The sequence below is a fragment of the Arachis stenosperma genome, chromosome 2, assembly GCF_014773155.1.
Source record: "Arachis stenosperma cultivar V10309 chromosome 2, arast.V10309.gnm1.PFL2, whole genome shotgun sequence".
Classification (NCBI taxonomy): Eukaryota; Viridiplantae; Streptophyta; class Magnoliopsida; order Fabales; family Fabaceae; genus Arachis; species Arachis stenosperma.
The window spans coordinates 118,114,561-118,138,996 of NC_080378.1; the positions used below are offsets into that span (position 1 = coordinate 118,114,561).

Genomic DNA, 24,436 nt, shown 5'->3' on the forward strand with positions numbered 1-24,436 from the left:
AAGAGAAAAATTAACGAAAAATGAAAATTCACAACTAGAAGATATATGTTCCTAGTTTACATTGTACTGTCAAAATTAAAAGCCATCAAGTTTGGACATTGAAACTTTAACTTCTCACATGGTAATTACAAAGGGAGCTACTCAAATGAAGATGCAAAAAACATCTTTTTACGAAGATGCTTTGTATAAAAGTGTGATTTATTGATTTGGCCACACTTCAAATAAAAACAACACTTTTATAATATATCAAAATCTAACCCTACACTTCATCATCTAAAGGTTAAAAAGAAAAATCATCACATGAAGACAATTATAATATCTTCATGGGAGTACCCACCAATTACAAAATGTATGAAACATTTGTTAAATATTTCATGCAAGAAATCCAAGCCATTCTCCATTCTTCTTGGCCAACCTTATCAGTCCCTGCCTCTGTTTTGCATCAGCTCCTATTGATTTGCAGAATTCAGTAATTACCTAATATTTCAAAAACAATAATACTCAATTTAAGCCATATATATTTACATTAATTTTATTTCAAATAAATGGCTTAAGAGTACCAATTTTAAGAACAGTTTCTGGAACAAGATTCTTAATACTTCTCAAATTACAAATTACAGAATATTGGAGCCTATTTTAATTAAGATTTTTCAGGACAAATACTCTAGAGTTAAGGATAAGAAAACAATTTCAAATTCAATTGTTTTAAATTCTACTTGATCCGTTAACTTCAAAGTTCAAACTACTTAAAGTTACTTTTTAAATATTTTTCAGTTATTTCAAACTCGTTGATTTTTAAGCAATCTCATATAGCATATTAGTTGAACAACATTAAATAGAGTTTAATTTATAGTTACATAAATTCATTAATTTTTGTTATGACTTCATAAATTCACTAATTAGACAGCATACTCTGTACCAATTTATTTAACTAATGGATGGGAAATTTATGTCCTATCCATTAGTTATCTTAATATTCCCAAACATAAAAATGGAAATGGATCCTCTTCAGTTTTTTCAACACTTGACAAAATATAGTGCAATCTCTCACCTTTGATTTTAATAATGGGACCAGAAATAAATAGGAGAGAGAGTATGGTGAATAGTTAGATTAAACACTGCACACCATCCAGTTTTTTATTCACTGGAGAGGATCCATTCCCCATAAAAATTTATGAACCACAGAAATAACCTTTCTGATCCTAGTTATCATAAAAATTTTGCTTCCCTTTACCCCGTACTAAAATAAAAAGGCTTAAGAAGCCCATTATAATTATCATAATTTTCATTCCAGCATCATCTACCACAACTAAGAATTTTCTAGCTAAAGAAAATTGCCTTCACAGGTTCAATAGACAATTTGTGAAGATATGTTTCCACACCAAGCTGAAGATATGTTTCCTTCACATATCATATAGTATTTGTTTAATGCATCTTCTCCATAATGCTTCAACATAAATAATTACTGGAATTTCTAAACTCTGGCATTATCAATAATACACTTTAATTTTTGTAAATTAAAAACAATCAGATTTTATATAACTATTGGGTATGCTAACTAAATCTGATAGTTAAAATGAAAAGCACATGGGAACAGTGATGCTCCTCTCTCAAAAATCTTGTGCCATCCACCATATTTCACAAACTTTCATATCTAACTTCTATTTCCTTGGTCATTTTTCTGCAATACATAAAGATAATAGCTCAACATAAATATTGGACTTAGCAATTTACATATTTCTTGGTCTTCTTTACAAGATAGGGTGGAAAAACAGAAAATAAAATTGAAGCTAATTTAAACAGCAAATGAACCATGCTTTTTTTTAGATAATATTTCTCTTAGTTGTGGTGTGCCTTATTTTAAAAGTATGAAGTTTTGTTTTTCAATAAAAAAAATTCTCATCCCAAGTATTGCATTTTATTATCTTGAAGAACTTTGACAGGAAGATGTTGAAGATTCTAAATAAATAAATAAATAAAAAGCTATAAAGTTTTCTCTCTTCAAGTGAAAACTGAAAAGCATGCCATGCAAAAACAGTTGAGCTTAAAATGATTAGAGGGAACCCAAATTTGGAAGAATTCAAATTATCTGATTAAATGAGAAATAGCAGAATGAGTTTGACACTAAACTTAAGCAATGGGTTCATTAATTTTTTAAATATATATTTATTTGATCCAAATTTATTTATCAGTCTAAACATTCTGATTTCAACTGTAAAAGTTTGGGCAGTGGTTTGTAAGCTTCTCTTTCAATTGGTCTCTTTCACTATGAATTCTAAAAATTAGCATATGAATTGCAGCATAAAAAACTAAGAAGATGATAAATGCCTAAAAAATTAACAGAAAACAAACTTTGCATTTGTAGTAGTTTCAAAATGTTACCCTAAATAACTTTTGGTGCTATTGATTTGCTGCCAAGTGCAAAGAGGAACTAACTTTTGCAAGTAATGGAGGAAAGAAAACATTTAAAAAGCAAAGAAACCACATATGAATAAAAACTTAGTCAGAATTTATTAACATGAAATTTCAGTTGCTTCTTTATTTCAGATCAGTTTAGTACAACTCGACCCTTAACAGGGAGAGAAACAGTCATGCACCGAACGTCAAATAATCAATCTGTCATGGTCTAAAATGAGTCATGACTGGCGCTAAGGAAAATAGTCCCCTGTCAAGCCTAACAGATTCGAATATGATATAAATAAGATTACAAATATTTTTTTTGTATAAATTTACAAGTTCTAGAATGAATAATTACATTTTTTTAACAAAAGATAAAATAAATAAATATGAATGAATTATGTCTGCGACATATAGAGCAAATAACGTCTAAGTACTCAACAAGAAATAGGTACCTATTGCATATCATTACTCTTACCATAGAAAGGCTCACATATTCAAGTATTTATTCTTAAAAAATATTTTTAAAAAAAAATGGAGTGAGTTTTGCAACTCACTAACTAGACAGTACATCTATAATTCACATAAGACCATATAAACATTATCCTAAAAATAATTTTATTTAGAACATAATAATTTATATGAATAAGTGAATCAATAAAGGAGTTCTCCAGAAATCAAATCAAAAGTCCACATTTAGGCGGCTCACTTCTATGGGTAGCCTTTCCTCTTGTGTGTTCTAACATAATAACAAATGTAACGCGTGACCTATACGTTAGGCTAGCAACACCCTGCTAGTTGGGATCTGAGTGAGATGCATCTAAGTTAACGTTATAACCGCAGTTAACTACGATTTTCTAATACGAGCATCCCAAACCAATTCAAAACATATAATTTTAAATACAACAAATCTTTAATCTTTCAAATATATAAGATATCGAATCAAATCAAATAAGATGATATTTTCTCATTAGAAATCTTTTTCAATCATACTTTTTCACTCATAAAAAATTTCAAACATATTTCACAATTTTAAAGTAAGTGAATACCAACTTCAAAAGTATATATTCGAGTAAAATCAAATATTCTAAAATAATATAAAAGTTTCATTAAACATACATAATCTCATATAAAATTTCTAAGATATGAGCTTTATAGAAATAATTATTCAACTATAATAAATCAGTTATTCTAATCGAATCAAAATTCTTCAATAATAATTTTATAAATATAATTAAAAACTCATAATAGCATCAAGTATAAGGTTAACGGTTATCATTGGAAAGCCTAATCCCAAATTAGTCCTAAAAGACCCAAGACCAACACCGGAATGCCATCAATATAGAGATTAGAAGTTAGAATCCAAGTGAGGTTGAAGGTGGTAGTTTCAACCTGGGAGAATAGTCCCAAATAAGGCAGGGAAACAAGGTCAGAACAAAATACAGCGACCCAAAACAAGCAGCAGCAACACCACACAACAATGACAACAGAGGTGCAGCAACCACCACCCTTCTCGGCAGCTGCAGCGATCAGATTAGGGGATGGCAAGGTTAGGGCTTCTGGCGGCGACTCCGACAACAGAGCGCCAGCAACGACGTGCTCGACGACACAGCGGCACCACCCTTCTTCACCATCGAGCTCAAACCCTCCCTCTCTGTCTCTCATTGTCTCCTCTTCTGTGGCTCAACGGTTTCCCCTTCACCGGCGCCATCTTCCTCTCCTTCTTCTTCCCATGTTCTTTCCTCTTCTTCTCATGTTCTTTCCTCATTCCTCCCTATCTTCTCGTTCCATTCTTTCTTTGGCTATGAGCCTATGAGTGACGGCTAGCGAGGGACTGAAGGTTGAGAGAGTGTGTTTGTGTGTGATTAGGGTTAGGAAAAAAGAAAAAGAAATGTGGCCCACAATTTTATTCATTTGCATATCTTTCCCTGTTTTATTTTATTTTATTGAGTTGTTACACAATCCCTTTCGACCTTGCCATCAAGGATTAATAACTCTCCATTTGGTACACAACAAGAGCGCATGAGCAAACAAAAAGGACTCTATTACATGTATAAGCTCCAACTAATCATGCCGATATGGAGTAAGATGCTGCACGCCTACTTTTTCCTTATTGCACCCATTCCACCCAGCTATATGCTTTGTTCATTGCCTCTTGTTCCCATCTTCGCTTGTCTTTAAATTCATTTTCAGTTCTACACTTCACCTGTAAATTCTTGAACAACTCCTTCATATCTATTACTTTGTTTCTCAAGAACCGGTTCTCCCAATTGGACTCAATTTTTCCTTCTATCCATTCAACCATCATTTTTTATTTGCTAAGACCACCTTCAAGTCCTCCTCCTTCACACTCACCTCTTCGAACAAGAACTGTATAGCCATTTGTAGCCCTATAATATGTTCTTCCATCAACTTTATCTCCCATAAGACACAACTTCCCCGTCCTTATTGTCAAGTGCCCCCCTGCAATATAATGCCTTGAATATATTATAACAAGTGCTTGTTCTTATAGACTCTCTTTTTTAACTATGTATATACTATTGGAAACATTTCAAGTGCACCAGGAAGCACCGGTGCACCAGTTGTTTTAACCGTTGATTTTAATTAATATATATTATATATATTTTTTATAATTCAGATCAACGGTTAAAACAACTGGTACACCGGTACTCCCGGTGCACTTGAAATGCTTCCTATACTATTATTATTGCTAGGGAATCTCAATACCCTAAATAGACACTAGGCATTCTAGAAGGAGCTGCAATGTAAAAAAGTAGAACAAAATATGTGTAGAAACAGAGAGTTTCAAGACTTTCTGAGAGAGATGACATGAAACTTAATAACCTCATTCATTGATTATAAATAAGATACAAAGGAGGAACCTTGTATATGTGAGGGAACTAGTCTATAAAGAAACAAATCCAAAAAAGACTCCAATAGGAAACTTAAAACAGAAACTAACACCCTGACTTACTATAATATACAGAATGGGGGTTACATACAAATTCTTATCCTAACTTTCCTCCCTCAAACTCGGGGTATTCCTTGGGAAAACTGTGTTGGTCCAAAACATATTACAAAGACAAGTTGACACATTTTTTGTAGCAAATATGCCATTTGATGATCAGTTGAGGGAACGTGAGACAAAAACAATGTATTCTTACAATTTATTCTTGTGTGCCATTAACAACTTGCCAGTGGCATTCTCAGGAATCGCAAACCTCCTCATCATTCTCAGCTTAGCTCAATGCAAGAGCTCCTCATTTCTCTTACTTTCATAGTGAACGTTCTTCCATTTGCTTATAGTAAGCATTCAGCTATAAGCAACCTTGACGCCTCAGCCTTCTTTTTCCACCTTGGATTCAGAAACATTGTCTTCATATTGTGTTGAGAAACCTGTATAGGACAAAAATTGACAAGTTTTTCCATAAGAAGCATAATGAGACACTGCATTTGTACAAATAAAAAATGTCACTATGAGTTGTCATGTAAGTGCCCAAAATGACAGAAATAAAAAAAAATAATTGAAATTTGATGACTTAAGTAAAGTAAGCAGTTTTCTTTCTAATTACCTGTGTTATAACTTTAGGATTGAATTTGTTGATCCTTCATCCCTTCCACTTTGCACCTCAAAGGAGATTCTTCACTCTGCAAACCATTGGATGTTAGCCACCTCTCTAGTTTCTCGCATTTACTGATCCGAAGAGTTGTCAAGCTCGGCGGGAGGCACTCCTCTCCAAAAGAATCCATTTCTTCGCAAGCATCAATTTCCAGTATCTCTAGGTGTGGCGGCGCAAAGCCTAGCCCCGGCACGGATGCTAAACGGGGGCATTCTGAGAATGAGAGTTTCTTGAGATTTGGAAGGGACCCCAATGGAAACAACGTCAGTAATTCACACCGGGACACATGTATCTCCGTTAGGGACTTGTGTTGCAATGGCTCTGAGAATGTTAATTCTGAACAACCAGATATCCTCAGATCTTGCCATGAATCCGGCAAATAGTCTCCTGAAATTGATATGGCTGACGAACACTTCTGGATTTTCAAACGTTGGAGAGACGGCGATTGGATGTGGAGCAGGCACTCCAATACGGACTTCGCCTGCTGAGTTTCTTCAATTACTACCTCGTGCGGTTTCACATCCTCCAAGCACTCAGAACTACTTACAAGTAATTCTTGAAGCTTGGGAGCTCTCGGCAGCGAACATGCAAGCTCTTCGCACTTCCAAATGGTAAGTTGCTCCATTTCCGGAAGGTGAGCTGGCAGATCTCCACTTAACACCGGACATTCTGCTATGTCAAGTTTTTTAAGTTTCGGAAATCCATCAAAGTCATCAGGAGTATGCCACTCTCGCCAGCGAGGCATTCCACAAAATATCAGAGTTTGAAGAGATCTGAAGGGTGTGCCCTGATGAGATGATTCAGCGTTGTTGTAAAACTCACCACCAATTCTCTCCAACCCATCGAATCCAAAAATCCTGAGATCCTTTAGAGAGGGTAACTGTCCCAGTGAAGGAAGCTGACGGCAATTCTTACAACTATACATACTCAAGTCAGTTAAATTGGAGTAACAAGAAAGGCCTAACCAATCAGGGAATATTTCACCCCTATAATCATCAATTGATAACTCTTTCAAGTTTCGGTGAGGTTGTAACAACTCAAGTATGTTTCTCTCTTTTTGAAAATCAACACCATCGTCGTCGTCATCATTATCTGGAATCCATTTCAATTCTAAAACGTTGATGTGCTTCTTGTTACCCATCTTTGCCTCCAAAGCTTCACGGCTGTTGTTGACATTCTTTAAGTTGGAAATACATAGTGAGCCATGAAGATTGTCAAGTGATCCCAATCCTCTTATCCCATTCTCCTCCTCCTTGCCGAGAATATAACCACTCAAGAAGTTCAGATGTTTTAACTTGCTCATTCCCTTCGGCATCTCTATCAACGAAGGCGTTGCTTCAATATCAAGATGGCGCAGGTTCACAAGATCTTGCATGCGGCTAGGTAGCATCTTTAGATGACCACAATAAGTCAACTTCAACGTTTGGAGATTGTGTAATTTACACAATGACTCAGACAATTCCACAATAGGTGTGTAAGAGAGATCCAAATAATGCAAATGGATCAGTTTATCTATCGAATCAGGCAATGACTCAATAAAAAAACATTTAAATGACAATGCTCTTAAACACCTCAATTCTAATAATTGTAAGTGCCAAGAATCACTTGTTATATTAATTGATTCATAATGATCAAGCAAATGAACAACCAGAAATGTTCTCATATGAATTGCTCCCCTGTAGGCCTCTCCAAGTCGTATGACTACATCGTTAGGATTTACCATATATGACAAATGACGAGTTTTGTTGTAAATCTTTTGCAGATCTCCAAATTCTGTGACTCTGAAATAGAACTTTCCAGCAAAAAATGTTGCTAAATCATGCATGAGATCATGCATTACAAATACACCAACATCAATGCTAGAAGGTTGAAAAAATGACCTTGCAACTAACTCATCAAAATATGTACAACCAATATTTTCTAACGTGGAGTTTTCTTTTGGTAGTATGAGATCCTCAGCCATCCACAGCAAAATTAATTCATTTTTTTCAAATTGATAATCCTGAGGAAATAATGAGCAGTAAATAAAGCATCGCTTTAGATGTGAAGGAAGATAGTGATAGCTTACTCTTAATGCAGGAATAATCTTACTGTCATTTTCTGGGAGTTTCCAAATTTTACTTTCAAGTATATTCTCCCAATCCCCTACATCATACTTATAACGCAATAAACCTCCAAGTGTTTTTGCAGCCAAAGGTAACCCCTTACACTTCTCAACAATTTTTCTACCGATTGGTTCTAAAGTTGCATATTGTTCAGAATTAATAGAAAGAGATGAGTGCTTCAGAAACACAGACCAGCAGTCTTGATCAGACAATAAACCTAGTCGGTATTGTTGATTAATAGCTGTGAACATAGAAGCAACCTTTTCACTACGGGTTGTTAAGAGAATTTTACTTCCATTATTCTCGTACCGAAAAGGTTTTAGAAAATCCTCCCATATGTCTCTTCGATCATCCCAGACATCATCTAAAACAACTAAAAATCTCTTTCCTACCAACTCATCCTTCAAATTAGTCTGAAGTGATTCAAAATCATCAGAGTCACAAGAAGAAGTTATTTTCTTTAGTATAATCTGTGTAAGGCTAACAGGATCAAAATTTTCAGTAACACATACCCATGCTTTAGTGTCAAAGTTTTTCACTACTTTGGCATCACTGTAAACCAGTTGAGCCAAAGTAGTTTTTCCTATTCCACCCAGACCCACGATGGGAATCACAGGGACAGGTAATTCAGCATGACAAGCATTATCTAGCAACAATTTGATTATCTCTTCCTTGTCGTTGTCCCGACCAAATATGTCGGAACTTACAACGAGAGATGTGGATGGAGTTCTCCATGATGACATGTCCACCTTGGCACTCTCCTTCAGACGAAGTAAATTTTTGCGTGCTACAACAGATTCTAGTCTTCGAACTACTTTTTCCATGTCACCACTATCTTGAATATATGAATCAACAACACGAGAGCAGGAATAAGAGTTACCTGGATCCCTTTGGGTGGCAATGGCAGCTTCAGCGGAAAGTTCATCGAGCAAGTCATCAGCCTTATAGAGAGCATCTTGGAGATCATCAAGCCAACTCTTGACTTTCTCGTTAGTGAACTGCTTCTGCTCAGCATCATCAAGAACAGGTCCAACATCATACAAACTTTTCTCCAATCTTCCAAGCAAGTTGTTCCTTTCATAGGATGAGTCGTCGTCTTGAGCTGGAGACAGCTTCTCTAAAACAACATCTACAAAGGAAGAGAGATAAGCTCCACCACCTTCAAGTTTTGCAGCCATGATTGAATCTCAACTGCAGCAGATGATGAGAAAAGAAATAAAGAAGGAAGGAAAGAATGAAAGGTGACGAGGAAAGTTGTTGTAGCTAGAATGCTATAACGTTATTCAGATCTCAATGGGTTCTCTCGAGCACAATGGGATCTCAAGTGTTTGCGGTTCGCAATGCGCTAACAATGTTCTTTGCTAAGGATTATATACTGTTATAGTGCTGACAATATGCATAATTAATAATTAATTATTAATTACATGAGAAGCATAAATTAGGTAATACCAATAATGCACAATTTTGTTATAATAGAAGCAATAAAATAAACGATTCAGGCATCCAGCCCCGCAAGGATTTTTTTTAAGGGAAAAAATTTGTGCAGTGTAGAATATTAATGTTGACCAATGACCATGGACAAGTTGTTAGAACGATCATGAGATCAAGTAATAGTAGCAAGAGTGTTATTAAACATATTTGAGCAGTGCTGAAATAATATGTATAATAATTAGTTAATTAATAACATGTGATAAGATGTTTCTAAATAAACAATACAGTAGTAAGCATACGATCATAACCGCAAAATCACGTTACTGCATGTGCAGAATTTGCTATTTCTGTGTTTTATATATTTCTCAGTCCTCACAAAACGGAAGATCAATGCTTCTTGGCACTGGTGCTGTCATATAAATTATCTAGTTATTGTGAAATGTCAACTCTCTGTTCTGGCGTACTATGCCAACGTCCTCAAGAAGTTATCTCTGTTCTGTGAAAAGTCAACTCTCTTTTAATGGTAGACTTTTTCATGAAAAGATATAGTATGATCCTGAGTTGTATTATTTATATAACTAAAAGTGAATGTCAAATAGACATTTTCTTTTTGATAGACATTAGGTACATTTTTTTTGGTGACTTGACATTAGTTACATTTAAAATGTGTTAAATGAAAGTGTGACTATTAAAAAGAAAATCATACTAAAATTTAAAAGTTGTAAAAATAAATAGAGTTTAATTTCAATTTATTTTTGTTAACGTGTCCTTTCATAACTTGATATACTCTGAAACTATTTTACGTTGACAGTGCCTCAAAATTTAATTCAAATAAATATTAACTTAGTGTATGGAGAATTGGTTATTAAAAAATAAGTGTTATTAGGTGAACAAGTAATTATTTAACCAAACTCCTAAGTATCCCAAAACGATCCACCATATGTATTATTTATATAACCAAAAGTGAATTATTTGTTGGGAAGCCCCAATTCTGTTGTTGCTCAATGCTCACTGTTAAATTCTACAGAATTATATGAAGAGTAAAAAAGAAGATGATTGTGAGAGAAGAAAGGGAAACACATACTGAATTTCCTCAATTGCATTCCATATGAAATGAATCTGTTACATTCTATCAAGGGTTGCTATTTATAGCAGATAACACCTAACAGAAGCTAAGAAGAGAAAGTACAGTTGCAAAACAGAAAAACAGAAAACTGAATTTACAGTTCAATCTAAAACTAATTTCATCCTAATTTCATTACTAGCTCTGTCATCCATTACGTAAGCCCTTCACAATCAATATATCTTAACTTTAATTAAAAAACAAAAAAGCCAGCAGAAATTATCTTTCTTATTACTTGAAAATCTCAATGATCTCTCTTCATATTAGGCATATGACCACATTCTGGGTTACAACCATAGTCTGGAATCTACTCAACACTCTTCTTTTTATATATATTGTCCCCATATATATGAGTTTTAGGCTTCTAGCTTTCTAAGGAACATATAGCTCATGCTGGATTTCATCATCTTATCATCCGAACATAAGAAATATCTGTCGGAATCGGAAATAAGAATACTGTAATAAACATTAAGGATAAACATCAGTTAGATTAACAAAATCAAGTTACCAGTTCTAAGCAAGACAAACCGGAAGGTATGCCTTGCATGTAAGGAATGAAATATAGAAAATTACCAACAACATTTCACTTGCTTATTAGCAATAATAATTAAGTTAAAATACTTAGTTCATGAGGTGGAATAATTTGCACCACAGAGTAACATGTCTACTTCTAGTTGTCATAAGAATTTTATTTTCCTCAATTCCCTATAAATATAAAAAGTTTTAACAAGTCCATTCCAATAGTCTTGATTTTTATTCCAGTATTGCAGCACAACTAAGAATTTTCTAGCTGAGGAAAATTGAATTCAAAAGTTCATTAGACAATTTCACATGACTTGCTTTAGAATACTTTTGTTATAATTTGTTCTGCACCAAGCTGAAGAAATTCCTTCACATGTTATGAAGTGTTCTATGCTTCTTGGCATTGATGCTGTCATATAGATTATCTAATTAGTGTGGATTGTCAACTCTCCCTTCTGGCATACTATGTCAACCACCTCAAGAAGCTATCTTTGATATATAGACTTTGGCACTACTCTTTCAATGGAAGACTTTTTCATGAAAAGATACAGTATGATCATGAGTTGTAGGTGAAGAATTATACGGTATAGAAGTAAATTTGTACAGATATACAGATATTCCATTTTAACCACATATATAGCAACACGTGGTATTGAATATTGCACTAAATCAAGTTTGCTTTCATATAACCCAAATAACTATAAAATTATTCGTTATATATTGCATAGTTTATAAAGCAAATATGAAGATATTTAAAAAAATTGTTTTACTTGAGAGATCGGTCAAAGAAATTAAACTTTATCTTTGTAAAATAAATTAATTCGATTTTATATCAAAAATATTTTATAATAATTTTAGTCTTTTTCCAGTTAAATATGCATGGCACATTTTTGGCGTACATCTAACAAATACTAAATTTATGTTATTATAATAAAAAAAATTACATTAAAGAATGATTTATACAAACAGTAATAATAACAAAAATTAAAATTATAATCTATATCTGCAGATAAAAATACAAAAATTAATGTTTTAAGTAGTATTTGAATATATAATTTTATTTGGCACTAAATTACCAATTAAATATTTAATATGAAGTCAATAATTTTTTTTTTGCAATAATTTAGTTTTATTTTGGAATTATCAATTAGGATTCAATTTTAAATAATTGAATCATCAGTTTAGTACTAATCACTATTGAAGGTGGTAAATATTTCATTGTTGAAAATTATAGCCAATAGCATATTGTAAATGATATTTTCTATAATTGGTGAAAAGTCAATTAAGAAAAAGTTAAATATAAATTTGTAGAGTTATATAAATCTCATGGTTTTAAGGGCGTGGAACTTAAATAAATTTGTGATATTGTATCACGGGGTCATACAGTCATACACTTTTTTTTTTTTTTATAAATGATAGTAAGGTGGTTGTATTAATTCATACTGGTCATTTTATACCTTTAATCCTGGCCACACAAAATTGAAATACGATAAAATTATTATCAGTGGTTCACAATCACATATCATTAAAATTTGTAGTCTATGCAGAATAATTAATATTTAATAAATGATTTTACAGGAAAAAAAATAAAGAAGTGAAGAATATTATGTAATAGTAGCATTGAACTATTCCTTGGATCGCAATTGATATCCAATTCCTATTTATTCTTTTTAATATATGTTTAAAGAACAAAATAAGAGAAAAATTAACGAAAAATGAAAAATCACAACTAGAAGATATATGTTCCTAGTTTACATTGTACTGTCAAAATTAAAAGCCATCAAGTTTGGACATTGAAATTTTAACTTCTCACATGATAATTACAAAATGTATGAAACATTTGTTAAATATTTCATGCAAGAAATCCAAGCCATTCTCCATTCTTCTTGGCTAACCTTATCCCTGTCTCTGTTTTGCATCAGCTCCTATTGATTTGCAGAATTCAGTAATTACCTAATATTTCAAAAACAATCATACTGAATTAAGCCATATATATTCACTTTAATTTTATTTCAAATAAATGGCTTAAAAGGACCAAATTTTAAGAACAATTCTTAGAACAAGATTCTTAATACTTCTCAAATTACAGAGTCTTGGAGCCTATTTTAATTAAGATTTTGCAGGATAACTACTCTAGAGTTAAGGGTAAGAAAACAGCTTCAGATTCAATTGTTTTAAATTCTACTTGATCCGTTAACTTCAAACTAAAGTTACTTTTTTAAATATTTTTCAAAGTTATTTCAAATTCATTGATTTTTAAGCAATCTCACATAGTCATATTAGTTGAACAACATCAAATAGAGTTTAATTTATAGTTATATACATTCACTAAATTTTTTTTTGACTCCATAAATTTACTAATTAGACCGCATACTCCATACCAATTCATTTACTTACCGAAATATCATATATATCTTTCACAAAATATTTTACATATAGTGTATTGGGTATTCATTTTCATATTGTAACGTATTGTATTCTAAATAACTATGATTTAGTTATGAGTGTAAACTGGAATTTTATGTCCCATCCATTAGTTATCTTAATATTCCCAAACATGCTGCTATTTTTTAAACTCACTTACTATTCAAAGATTCTAATTTAACCACTCTTCTAAACATACATCTTATGGTTGTACACTTGTACTTACAGCTTAGAGTTAGTCTCCTTTCATTTTTCTTTAATTGAGTTTATATCTAGTGTTCGACTATTATCCCTTCTCCAATACTCTCTAAGGATAGATTTAAGTTCTACTTATTTTTTTAAATGCTACTTTTTATCATAACAAATAATGATACAATATAAAGATTTTTTAATTCTAATAAAAACAAACATGTATGCAATTAAGTAAAGAGAGTTGAATTTAGACCTGAGAGTGTAAAGCAATGGCTTTGCCTCTAAGTTGGTTGAAACGCTTCTTGCCAATGATGTTGCGTGTGACAACCACAATAGGAGCAAAGATTCCTTTCCCTTCATTCACATTCTTCATCATTGGTTGCATCCTCAAACCTTTTTTCCTTCCAAATCGAACTTGCGACGATTTTGCCAGCATACTATATTCTTCACCTGCCATGGAACTTCCCCAACTTCCATAGAACGATGAACCAACACACCCAGTTGCAGAAACTGAAGTAGCCATTTGATTACACTCTTTGTGTTTGTGTGTGTATTTTTTCTTCTTATGTAACTAATAAAAAAATGATGTTGCTATTTGTTTCAGAACCTTGGAGGTTTGAAAATTGAGAGAAATCAGAAAATACCTCAATGTCTTGTTATTATTACTACCAAATATTGGGTTTGTGAAGGAGGGAATATTTGGGTGTAAGTTGGAGAGCCATTGGTTTAGATTTTTGGATTGTGGTGTGATCAAAGCAACAAGAGCCACACATATTGGTGGCTTGGAAATTTTAGTTTTCTTGCATTATTTAAGTCTTACAACAAATACAAATGAACTATACAGTCTTTTGTTGAGTTTAACATTAGCTTTTATGGTTTCTATTTCTTTGGAGAAAATCTTAATACCCAACTAATGGCCTTTTGTTAGTACTTGTTAAACTTGGAAAATAGATATATTTATTGCTATCTTTCTTACAAAACTTAGAAAATCTCCTTATCTTCTTCTTTCGTTTTTTAGGACAAACAAACAAGTAAAAGGATAAGATAAAAATTTAACCCCTTTTTTATATACTAGAGTGAGACCCGCGCAATATACGGAGAGGTAGATTATTTATATTATATAATGTATTTTAATAAATGTTATATAAAAAATATTTTGCAGAACATATTATAAATAGATTTTGAATTTATTTTTTTTTAAATAACACAGGTTATTTATATTAGACTTATACAAAACTGCATCTTAATTTTTTTTTATTTTTTGATTTGCATTAATTGCTATATTTTGTTTTTTCTTAAGTTTTCTTGTTTGTAAATAATAAAAAAAATGAATGAATGAGAATGAAAAATATATAAAAATATTATATTAAATTTAAAAAATTTTTGACAATTAGTATGAGAGATTTAGAAATAAAGAGTAGTAAGAGCCTTAATATGTATAAGTTGTAGAATTTGAATATTTGTAACTGAAATTTTTTATAATTATTATTATTATTATGACACTTTTAATGTATGTTTATTGCATTTAATTAGTACTTGATGTTTCAATTGAATAATAATATATAAAAATTATTTATTTTTTTTAAATATTTTACTAAATAGTGATTGGTTGATTTTCATTTCTTGCCAAGTCATTAGAATTGCTTATATGGCATCATTAGCAAAGAAAAGATGGCTTAAACTCATTGTGAAAAAAGTTAGTATCAACTTTTATATATTATAAATAAAGGTGTTTGCAAACACCATAAATAAATAGATTCTTTTATTCTAAGAGTACAAACCAATAAGTCCATGTAATAATAAAAAATAGGAAATAATCTTTCAGCAACTATTTATTTAAAATTGCAAATAGAATGAATCTAAAGGAAACAATTACATTAAATATTTCATTTAACAAATTCTAGGTTTTAGTTTTGAGTACCTTAGATTGTAGCATATATAGTTTTTATTATATTAGGTTTTGAATACACAGTTTATCTATTTTATCTATTTAAAAGTTGATATACATGTTTTTCTACAGTTAAAAAATAACATCTCTTATATCTTATTTTATTATTATATAAATTCTTTTGCCAAGTGATAATTTTTATAGAATTTTAATTTTTTTTTCTTTTACTATTCTTCCTCATTTAATACCTTTACTAACATTATCTTCTAACTAATAATAAATTTAATATCATTATTAGGACATTTCCTAAAAAAACTGTCATAGTGTCCATTTATCATTAATTCTTATTATTACAATATTATTCCATTCTTATATATTTTACATTATAGATAAAATGATCGGTTTATTAATTTTTTTTCATAGATCTTTGAATTTTTTTAAAAAAATTATAAGTTGTAAAGTCAATTGATATTTAATAATATTAAAAAAAATTACTTTAATATATATACACTATAAATTGTCATTGACAAGAGTAGATTTTATTATACATTTATAATATAAAAGTTATTAATAATACATTTCTTTCAAGAGTAAAAAATACTATCTAGACAAATACTTCAATATATATTAGGTATTAGATTTGATCAAATTAGTTTCCATTATATCATTATCATTGTATTATATTATAAAATTTACTATATTTATTTTAAGAGCTATATTGATTGTTTTATAACTAACAATAAAATTCAAAACAATTTTTATTATCATTTTAATTATCTAAAAAATTTATACAAAAAGTTTACAACATTAGTTTTTCGTATATTGTATGGGTTTAAATCTATTTAAAATAGATAAAATATTAATGATTTGACTTATAAAATAAACTAAAAATGTGCTAAGTGATGATTATTTTAGTTACTTAGGATAAGTACTTTAATTTTTCAAAAAAAGATTTTTAAGGGAGTTTTGTTACATATTAAAAAAAGACTAAAAATGTAAAAGGTCTAGACAAATTTTATTAACCAAGGACAACTGCTCTTAGAGATAGAAAGTTAATAATGCGAATCTACTTTACTTGTTGGATGATTTCGTTCACATATTTTTTTATTGTTTAATAAAAACTAAAACCATTTACGAATAAAATAATAATTCAATAAATAATAAAACATTGAGAGCTCTTGTCTTCTCTACATAAAACTTTAGTAAAAGCAATTATAATGATATTCCAGCTACCTTTTTTTTTTGAATTGTTTGTGACACCTTGGCTCCACATACATGAATTTAACGTCCTTCCAAAACAAAGCAACGAGTAAATGACTAAATGTACAGAGAGTGAGAATCTAGTAAATGACTAAAAATTGCAAACTAGAGAACCACAATATATATATACTCCCAAAGGGTTACCCTAACTAACTTTTGGTGCCATCAAACTTTGATTTAGAGTTAGTTGCTGTCAAGTGCGAAGAGGGAACTAACTTTGATTTAAAAAGAGAGTTTTCAAGACTGAGAGAGATGATATGAAACTGTGATTACAAACAAGATACAAAGGGAGAACCTTGTGTATGTGAGGGAACTAGCCTATATAGAAAGATATCCAAAATGGAATCAAACAGGAAGCTTAAAACAGAAACTAACACTCTAACATACTATCTAATACAGAATTGGGGGTTACAAACAAACTATTATTCCTAACTTTCCCCCCTCATACTCGGAGTATTCATTGGGAAAACTCTGTTTGGACTCAACTTCACAAAGACAATTTGACACAGGTTTTGTGAGCAAATATACCATTTGATGATATAGTTAAGGGAATGTGAGACAAAAACAATTTATTCTTAATGATTTTATCCCTCTCACAAAAAAATAAAATAAAAAAGAATCTGATATTTAAAATGTTTTGATCTATTGTCTAAGAATGGATTGTGTGCCATTAACCACTTCCCACTGGAATTCTCAGCCATTAACCTCTTGCTGCTAATTTCACTCAATGCAAGAGCTCCTCATTTCTCTTGCTTTCATAGTCAAGTTTCTTCTATTTGCTTATAGTAAGCAGTCAGCTATAAGCAACCTTGACGCCTCAGCCTTCCTTTTCCACCTTGGGTTGAGAAACACTGTCTTCATGTTATGTTGAGCTCCCCATATCAGTTTAGCTTTCAAGGGAACAATTGCAAAGTGGGAACCAGAGATGGTTGATCATGAAACTTGAATGAAGGGCAGTTCATAGATTCAGCAATTCTGAGAAAAAAAACCATATTGAATTTCAGGGTCTGGATAATGAGAAACCTGTATAGAACAAAATTTGACAAGTTTTGCCATAAGAATCATAATGAGAATATGAGATACTGATGTTAAATGCTGATAAATTAGAAAAAGAATCGAAGTTTCATGAAAAAGACATCAACCAACCAATGGAGCTAGAATTGTGTTTATATACGTATATTTAGTCAATATAATTTCTTCACTAGGGCATGGGAACTGAACTTTTGCATTTATATCTCCAAAACTAGAGATGAGAAATTCTATTGCAGTTACCCATCTAAAATGGATGAAGTGTGTGCTGTGCCAAGCACTCACAAGATGCTTGAAAAAAAAGCATCCTTGCACTGGTTTTCACGAATGCTCTCATTACCATATCTCTCTATAAATTTCTTGCACATTAAACTTTGCATTTCAGACAAAGACAAGGAAAAAGTAGGAGACATTATAGAAAAATTCCAATAAATACATAACATCAACTCAAAAAGACAATTATACTTCTGCTATTTACCTTTAATTATCTGCTTCCTTTACAGGAGAAGCAAATTCTGTAGTTGAAATAGTCGGTGGTTCTAGAGAGATTCACTGGTATAGCAAGTTGCTCTAAATGTTCTTATAAACCTGAACAAATGCTAAAACTTATTCCAGTTCACTCCAATTCTCACGTTTCCTCCGATCCTCAGTCATCTGTCTATAAGCTTGACGGATCAGACTTCCTATTATAAATAGAAACCAACATGTGAGATCCCATGACTATATTAAAGATTGTAGATATTGAAGCATAATGGGATACTAACATAAAGTTTTTTTTTTTTCATAACCCCCTCCGGACCAAACAAAAAAAAAGATTGCAAGAACGTTAGACAGATCAACTTGGATTGAAGATAATAAAAGTTAGATCAGCAATACATAAAAAAGAATTCAATGAGGTCAAACGAGGGAGACTCAATGCAAGAATATGGGGAAAAACATAGAACATTATCAAACTGAATTTAAAAATGGAGGACCTTCTAAATCTATGACTCGTCTGGTAAGTGCCCAAAATGACAGAAGAAGAAAAAAAAAACAGTAAAGAATTGAAATTTGATGTTACCAATGAAGGAACTTTGTAATTGAATCCGTGGGTCGTTCATTTCTTCCAGCTTACAGCTCAAAGGACATTCTTTCCCGATGACAAATTTTGCTATGGAGGCAGGCGCTCTTTCTTCTGTAATATTCTCCAGCTTTGAACAGCCAGTAATACTTAATTCTTGGAGGGAGGTGAGATGACGAAGCCCCTTGCAGTCTAGCGTCTCCAGATTTGGAAAGAACAGCAATTGTAGAGACTGGAGGGAAACAGGAAGGCAACCCTCTCTGGGGAAGGACTTAACTTCATTCCATTGACCAAGGGTAAGCTTGGTAAGGCCTTCACTCTGCAAACCCTTTGATGTTATCCACCTCTCTAGTTTCTCGCAGCCAGCGATATGAAGAGTTGTCAATCTCGGCGGGAGGCACTCCTCTCCGAAACAATCCATTTCTGGGCAAGCCGCTATTACAAGTGTCTCTAGGTCAGCAAAGCCTAGCCCCGGCATGGATATTAAACGGTGGCATTTTGAGATAAAGAGTGCCTCGAGGTTTGGAAGGGATCCCAATGGAAACAAAGTCAGTGAATCACACCGGGTCACGTGTATCTCCTTTAGCGACTTATGTTGCAGTGGCTCTGAGATTGTTAATTTTGAACAATCCTCGATACTCACATATTGCAATGAATCGGGCAAATAATCTCCTGAAAATGATATTGCTGACCAACACTTCTTGATTTCCAAATGTTGGAGGCGAGGCGATTGGATGTGGGGTAGCCACTCCAATACAGACTTCGCCAGCAGGGTTTCTGAAATTAGTACTCCCCTCTGCTGTCCCAGATCAAACCTAGAACCCAATACCGTTAATTGGTGAAGCTTGTTAGCTCTCGGCAGTGAACATGCAAGCTCTTCGCAATTCCAAATGGTGAGTTGCTCCAGAGCCGGAAGGTGGGCTGGCAGATCTCCACTCAACACCGGACAGTCGCGTATTGAAAGGCTTTTAAGTTTCGGAAATACATCAATCTCATCAGGAATATGCCACTTCCGCCAACCACGCATCCTCTTAAATTTCAGACTTTGAAGAGCTTTGAAGGGTGTATCCTGCTGAAATGATTCATTGTTTTTGTAAAACTCACAACCAATTCTCTCCAACCCATCAATTTCAAAAAACTCTAGATGCTGCAGAGAGGGTAACTGTCCCAGTGAAGGAACCTGACAGCAATTCTTACAAGAACTCAGACCCAATTTGGTCATATTGGAGTAGCAAGAAAGGCCTAAGCCTAACCAATCTGAGAATATTTCACCCCTGAAACCCACAATTGATAACCCTTTCAAGTTTCTATGAGGTTGTAACTTGTCAAGTATATCTCTTTCAGTTTCAACATCCACAATATCACCATCGGGAAGCCATTTCAATTCTAAAATGTTGATGTGCTTCTTGTTACCCATCTTTGCCTCCAAAACTTCACGGCTGTTGCTGACATTCTCCAAGTTGGAAATGCAAAGTGAGCCATGAAGATTGCCAAGTGCTCCCAATTCCCTTATCCCGTTCTCCTCATGCTTTCCGACAACATAACCACTTAAGAAGTTCAGATGATTTAACTTACTCATTCCTTTCGGCATCTCTTTTAAAGAATCAGCTCCTTTTATGTCAAGATGTCGCAGGCTCACAAGATCTTGCATACGGCTAGGAAGCATTTCTAGTTTCTTACAATAACACAATTTCAACGTTTGGAGATTGTATAATTTACACAAGGACTCGGACAATCTCACAATAGGTGTGTGTGAGAGATTCAAATAATGCAAATGGATTAATTTCTCTATTGAGTCAGGCAATGATTCAATAGAAAAATATTTAAATGACAAAACTCTTAAACACCTCAAATGTAATTGTAAGAGCCAAGAGTCGCTTTCTAAATTAATTGATCCATAACGATGAAACAAATGAACATCTAGAAATGTTCTCATATGTGTTGCTCCCTTATAGGCCTCTCCAAGCTTTAAGATTCGATCATCAGGATTTGCAGTATATGACAAATGACGAGTTTTGCTGCAAATCTTTTGTGAGTCTTCAAATTCTCTTAATTTGAAATAGAATTTTCCAGCAAAGAATGTTGCTAAATCATGCATGAGATCATGCATTACAAATAAGCCAACATCTTTACTAGAAGGCTGAAAAAATGACCTTGCAACTAATTCATCAAAATATGCACGACCAATATTTTCTAATGTGCAATTTTCTATTGGTTGTACGAAATCCTCAGCCATCCACAACAAGATTAATTCCTCTTTGTCAAATTGATAATCTTCGGGATATAATGAGCAATAAACAAAACACCGCTTTAAATGTGAAGGAAGATAGTGATAACTAACTCTTAATGCAGGAACAATTTTACTCTCATCTTCTGAAAACTCCCAAATTTCACTTTCTAGTATATTCTCCCAATCTTCTTCACTATCCTTATTACGCAATAAACATCCAAGTGTCTTTACAGCCAAAGGTAATCCCTTGCATTTTTCAACAATTTTTTTACCGATTTTTTCTAAGATTACATATTGTCTAGAGTTAGTAGAAAGAGATGAATGTTTCAAAAATACTGACCAGCAATCATTGTGAGACAATATATCTAATTTGTAATGTAAATTCGTAGATGACACTACAGAATCAACATTTTTATTGCGAGTAGTTAAAAGGATTTTACTTCCCTTATTCCCACTCAAAAAAGGTTTCAGAAAATTGTCCCACAAATTTTGCTGATTATCCCAAACATCATCTAAAACAACTAAGAATGTCTTCTCATTTAACTTTTCCTTCAATTGAGTTTGAAGTGAATTCAAGTTAACCATGTTACATGGGGAAGACGTTATTTCCTCTATCATAGCCTTCGAAGCACTAATAGGATCAAATCTAGTAGCTACACACACCCATGCTTTAATGGCAAACTTCTCCTTCACTCTGGCATCATTATAAACTAACTGAGCCAAAGTAGTCTTTCCAATTCCACCTATACCTTCTATAGAGATCACAGACAATTTATCATCACAGGTTTCCTCAAACAACAATTTTATGATGGCTTCCTTGTCACCGTTCCTGCCATATATATCAGAACTTTCAATCAGAGATGATTGAATTCTCCATGACATGTCCTCCAAATCTTTGGCAACCCCTTGTTTCAGATCAAGATCATCTTTCTCTTCAACAATAGACTCTAATTTGTCAACTATGTCTTGCATCCTAGTTACTACCCCCATCTCATCGTCATCACCATCTTCCAAAATTGAATCAACATAGTGAGACCAGGAAGAAGAGTTACCTGGATCCCTTTGAGTGGGAGTGGCAGCTTTAGCGGAGAGTTCATCGAGCAAATCATCAGCCATATAAAGAGCATCTTGGAGATCAACAAGCCACTTCTTCACTTCTTGGTCTCTGATCTGCTTCTGCTCAGCATCGTCAAGCACAGGTCGAGTGGCACGGAGACTCTTTCTCAGCTTTTGAAGCAACCTCTTGTCAGCTAACTTCCTTGCTGTTGGGGTTGCGTTGACATCGATTGAAGACAGCTTGTTCAAAACAGCATCAACAAAGGAAGAGAGATAGGCTCCACCCACAAGTTTTGCAGCCATGATCAATCTCAAATTCAGGAGATGATGCGATCACAACAAAGAGAGAAAGAAAGAAGGATTGTATGGTAATGAGGAAAATTGTTGGAGCTAGATTGCTAAATGTAGATGAACTTCTCAAGCACAAAGGATCTCAAGTGTTTAAGGTTTACAGTGAACTAACAACGTTCTTTGCCGAGTCTTAAATAATATGTAGTGCTAAGACATTTGTTACAATGCTGAATATTGTATAATAATTAATTGAAAACATGAGACGCATAAATTAGGTGATACCAGTTACGTACATAGCTCAACAAAATATATACATGTAATTAAATAAACAATATAGTAGTTGGCATACCGATAGCATAATCGCAAAATCACATTACTCTGTCTGCAGAATATTATTTCTATTTATTTAATATATTCCTCAGTCCTCGCATGTCTAGCTAATTAGTAATTAGTGGAAAAAGTCAACTCTCTTCTTTCTTTCTCTCCTTTTCAATCTGTCTCTTTTATGTTATACACCTATATATTATATTATACGCTACTCTTTTATGTTTTTTGGTAAGTCTCGACACCCATGAAGATGGTGTAAACAATTCAAAAGAACTAATAAAAAGAAAAGAAAAGAAAAAGCTTCATGTTATAACATTCACACGGACATGGTCACAATATTAATTATGTAATCTACTCGAGGAAAGTGTATATCTATTATGTATATATATTATGTTGGTAATTTTGTGTATTAATTTATCTCTTTTTGGTTTTGTTGGGAAGCCCAAATCCTGTTGTTGCTACAGACCATTTGAGGTCCACTGTTAAATTCTGCAGAATCAAGTGAAGACTAATTGAATTTGAAGATGAAGAAGATGATTGTGAAAGAAGAAAGTGAAGAAAATACTGAATTTCCTCAAATGTTTTTAATATGAAACCAATCTGTTACATTCTCTCAAGGGTTTCTATTTATAGCAGATAATACTTAACAGGAGCTAAGAAGGGCAAGTAAACAGAAAATTGAAAACTCTTGCAAAACAGAAAGCAGAACCAAAACAGTCAAACAGAAAGCTGGAATTTACATTCAATCTAAAACTAATTTCATCGTAATTTCATTACTAGGTTTATCATCCACTATGTAAGGCCTTTACAATCAATATATCTTAACTTTGATTATAGATAAAAATTCAGGCCAACAGATTTTACCTTTCTTATTACTTGGATATCTACTTAGCTTATCACTTTTCCCTTCATATATAATGTCCTGAGTTCCCCAATATGAGTTCATGGTGGATTTATCATCTTATAATCAGAACATGCGAAAAATCAGATGAAATCGCAAAATTTACATTAAGAATACTGTATTGAACATTGAGGTTAAATATGACTTAGATTATCAAAATCAAGATACAAGTTGTTAGCAAGACCCTAAAGATGCAATTTCAATAAAAGGAATGAAATATAGAAAATTACCAACATTTCACTTGCTTATTAGCAATAATTAAGCTAAAATAGTAGCTGATATGTGTGAGACAAGTAATTGAAAGATTTAATAGAATCATCAGCAAGAACGAAATATATATTAGCTTATGATAGCCACAATATATTGACCAATAAGATCATCATTTTAACAATAAATATATGAAAATGAAAAAGTAACATTGTATTTGACTATTTACTTTTTTGTTAGTATTATTATTATCATCTATGTTTTTATTCTAAGCAAGAAAGAAGAACTGGCAAATGTGAGATAGAAAAGAACAGCAAAAGAAATATGAGTCTTTCAAAAACCATGTTGAGAATAGGTAAGACAATGTTGTTGT

The 24,436-nt window shown here is 32.6% G+C and overlaps 3 protein-coding genes across 6 annotated transcripts; all 3 read right to left on the reverse strand.

Annotated features, from left to right (window-relative positions):
* Positions 1 to 338: 338 nt before the first annotated feature.
* LOC130960972 (protein PROTON GRADIENT REGULATION 5, chloroplastic-like) lies at positions 339 to 14,518 on the reverse strand. 3 transcript variants are annotated; one of them, XM_057886550.1, is made up of 2 exons: positions 14,068 to 14,503; positions 339 to 477 (listed from the first exon to the last, which is right to left on the reverse strand). In XM_057886550.1, the coding sequence occupies exons 1-2, from the start codon at positions 14,335 to 14,337 to the stop codon at positions 373 to 375; spliced, it is 375 nt and encodes a 124-aa protein (XP_057742533.1). In that variant the 5' UTR covers positions 14,338 to 14,503; the 3' UTR covers positions 339 to 372. The 3 variants fall into 3 exon arrangements, with proteins under 3 accessions (XP_057742533.1, XP_057742534.1, XP_057742535.1); XM_057886551.1 differs by lacking the exon at positions 339 to 477 and adding an exon at positions 12,831 to 13,123 and having other exon boundaries at positions 14,068 to 14,518; XM_057886552.1 differs by lacking the exon at positions 339 to 477 and adding an exon at positions 12,831 to 13,151 and having other exon boundaries at positions 14,068 to 14,497.
* LOC130960971 (putative disease resistance RPP13-like protein 1) lies at positions 3,531 to 9,486 on the reverse strand. Of its 2 annotated transcripts, XR_009079316.1 has the most exons (3): positions 5,970 to 9,486; positions 5,562 to 5,793; positions 3,531 to 4,860 (listed from the first exon to the last, which is right to left on the reverse strand). XR_009079316.1 is itself a non-coding variant. In XM_057886549.1 (2 exons), exon 1 carries the CDS (start codon positions 9,298 to 9,300, stop codon positions 5,983 to 5,985), a length of 3,318 nt encoding a protein of 1,105 aa, XP_057742532.1. In that variant the 5' UTR covers positions 9,301 to 9,486; the 3' UTR covers positions 5,229 to 5,793; positions 5,970 to 5,982. The 2 variants fall into 2 exon arrangements, 1 of the variants encoding a protein (XP_057742532.1); XM_057886549.1 differs by lacking the exon at positions 3,531 to 4,860 and having other exon boundaries at positions 5,229 to 5,793.
* Positions 14,519 to 16,934: 2,416 nt separating the features above from the next.
* Positions 16,935 to 22,640, reverse strand: LOC130963592 (putative disease resistance protein At3g14460). The gene is made up of 3 exons (XM_057889694.1): positions 19,052 to 22,640; positions 18,470 to 18,674; positions 16,935 to 17,937 (listed from the first exon to the last, which is right to left on the reverse strand). Exons 1-2 carry the CDS (start codon positions 22,638 to 22,640, stop codon positions 18,598 to 18,600), a joined length of 3,666 nt encoding a protein of 1,221 aa, XP_057745677.1. The 3' UTR covers positions 16,935 to 17,937; positions 18,470 to 18,597.
* Between the last annotated feature and the right edge of the window lie 1,796 nt (positions 22,641 to 24,436).

Coding starts and splice junctions, on each gene's coding strand:
- LOC130960971 (XM_057886549.1), bottom strand. CDS start 9,300: ATGGCTGCAAAACTTGAAGGTGGTGGAGCTTATCTCTCTTCCTTTGTA.
- LOC130960972 (XM_057886550.1), bottom strand. CDS start 14,337: ATGGCTACTTCAGTTTCTGCAACTGGGTGTGTTGGTTCATCGTTCTAT. Junction 478..14,067: donor CCATTGCTTTACACTCTCAG/GTCTAAATTCAA, acceptor TTGAAATATTAG/GTAATTACTGAATTCTGCAA.
- LOC130963592 (XM_057889694.1), bottom strand. CDS start 22,640: ATGGCTGCAAAACTTGTGGGTGGAGCCTATCTCTCTTCCTTTGTTGAT. Junction 18,675..19,051: donor ATTACAAAGTTCCTTCATTG/GTAACATCAAAT, acceptor TATTTATAATAG/GAAGTCTGATCCGTCAAGCT.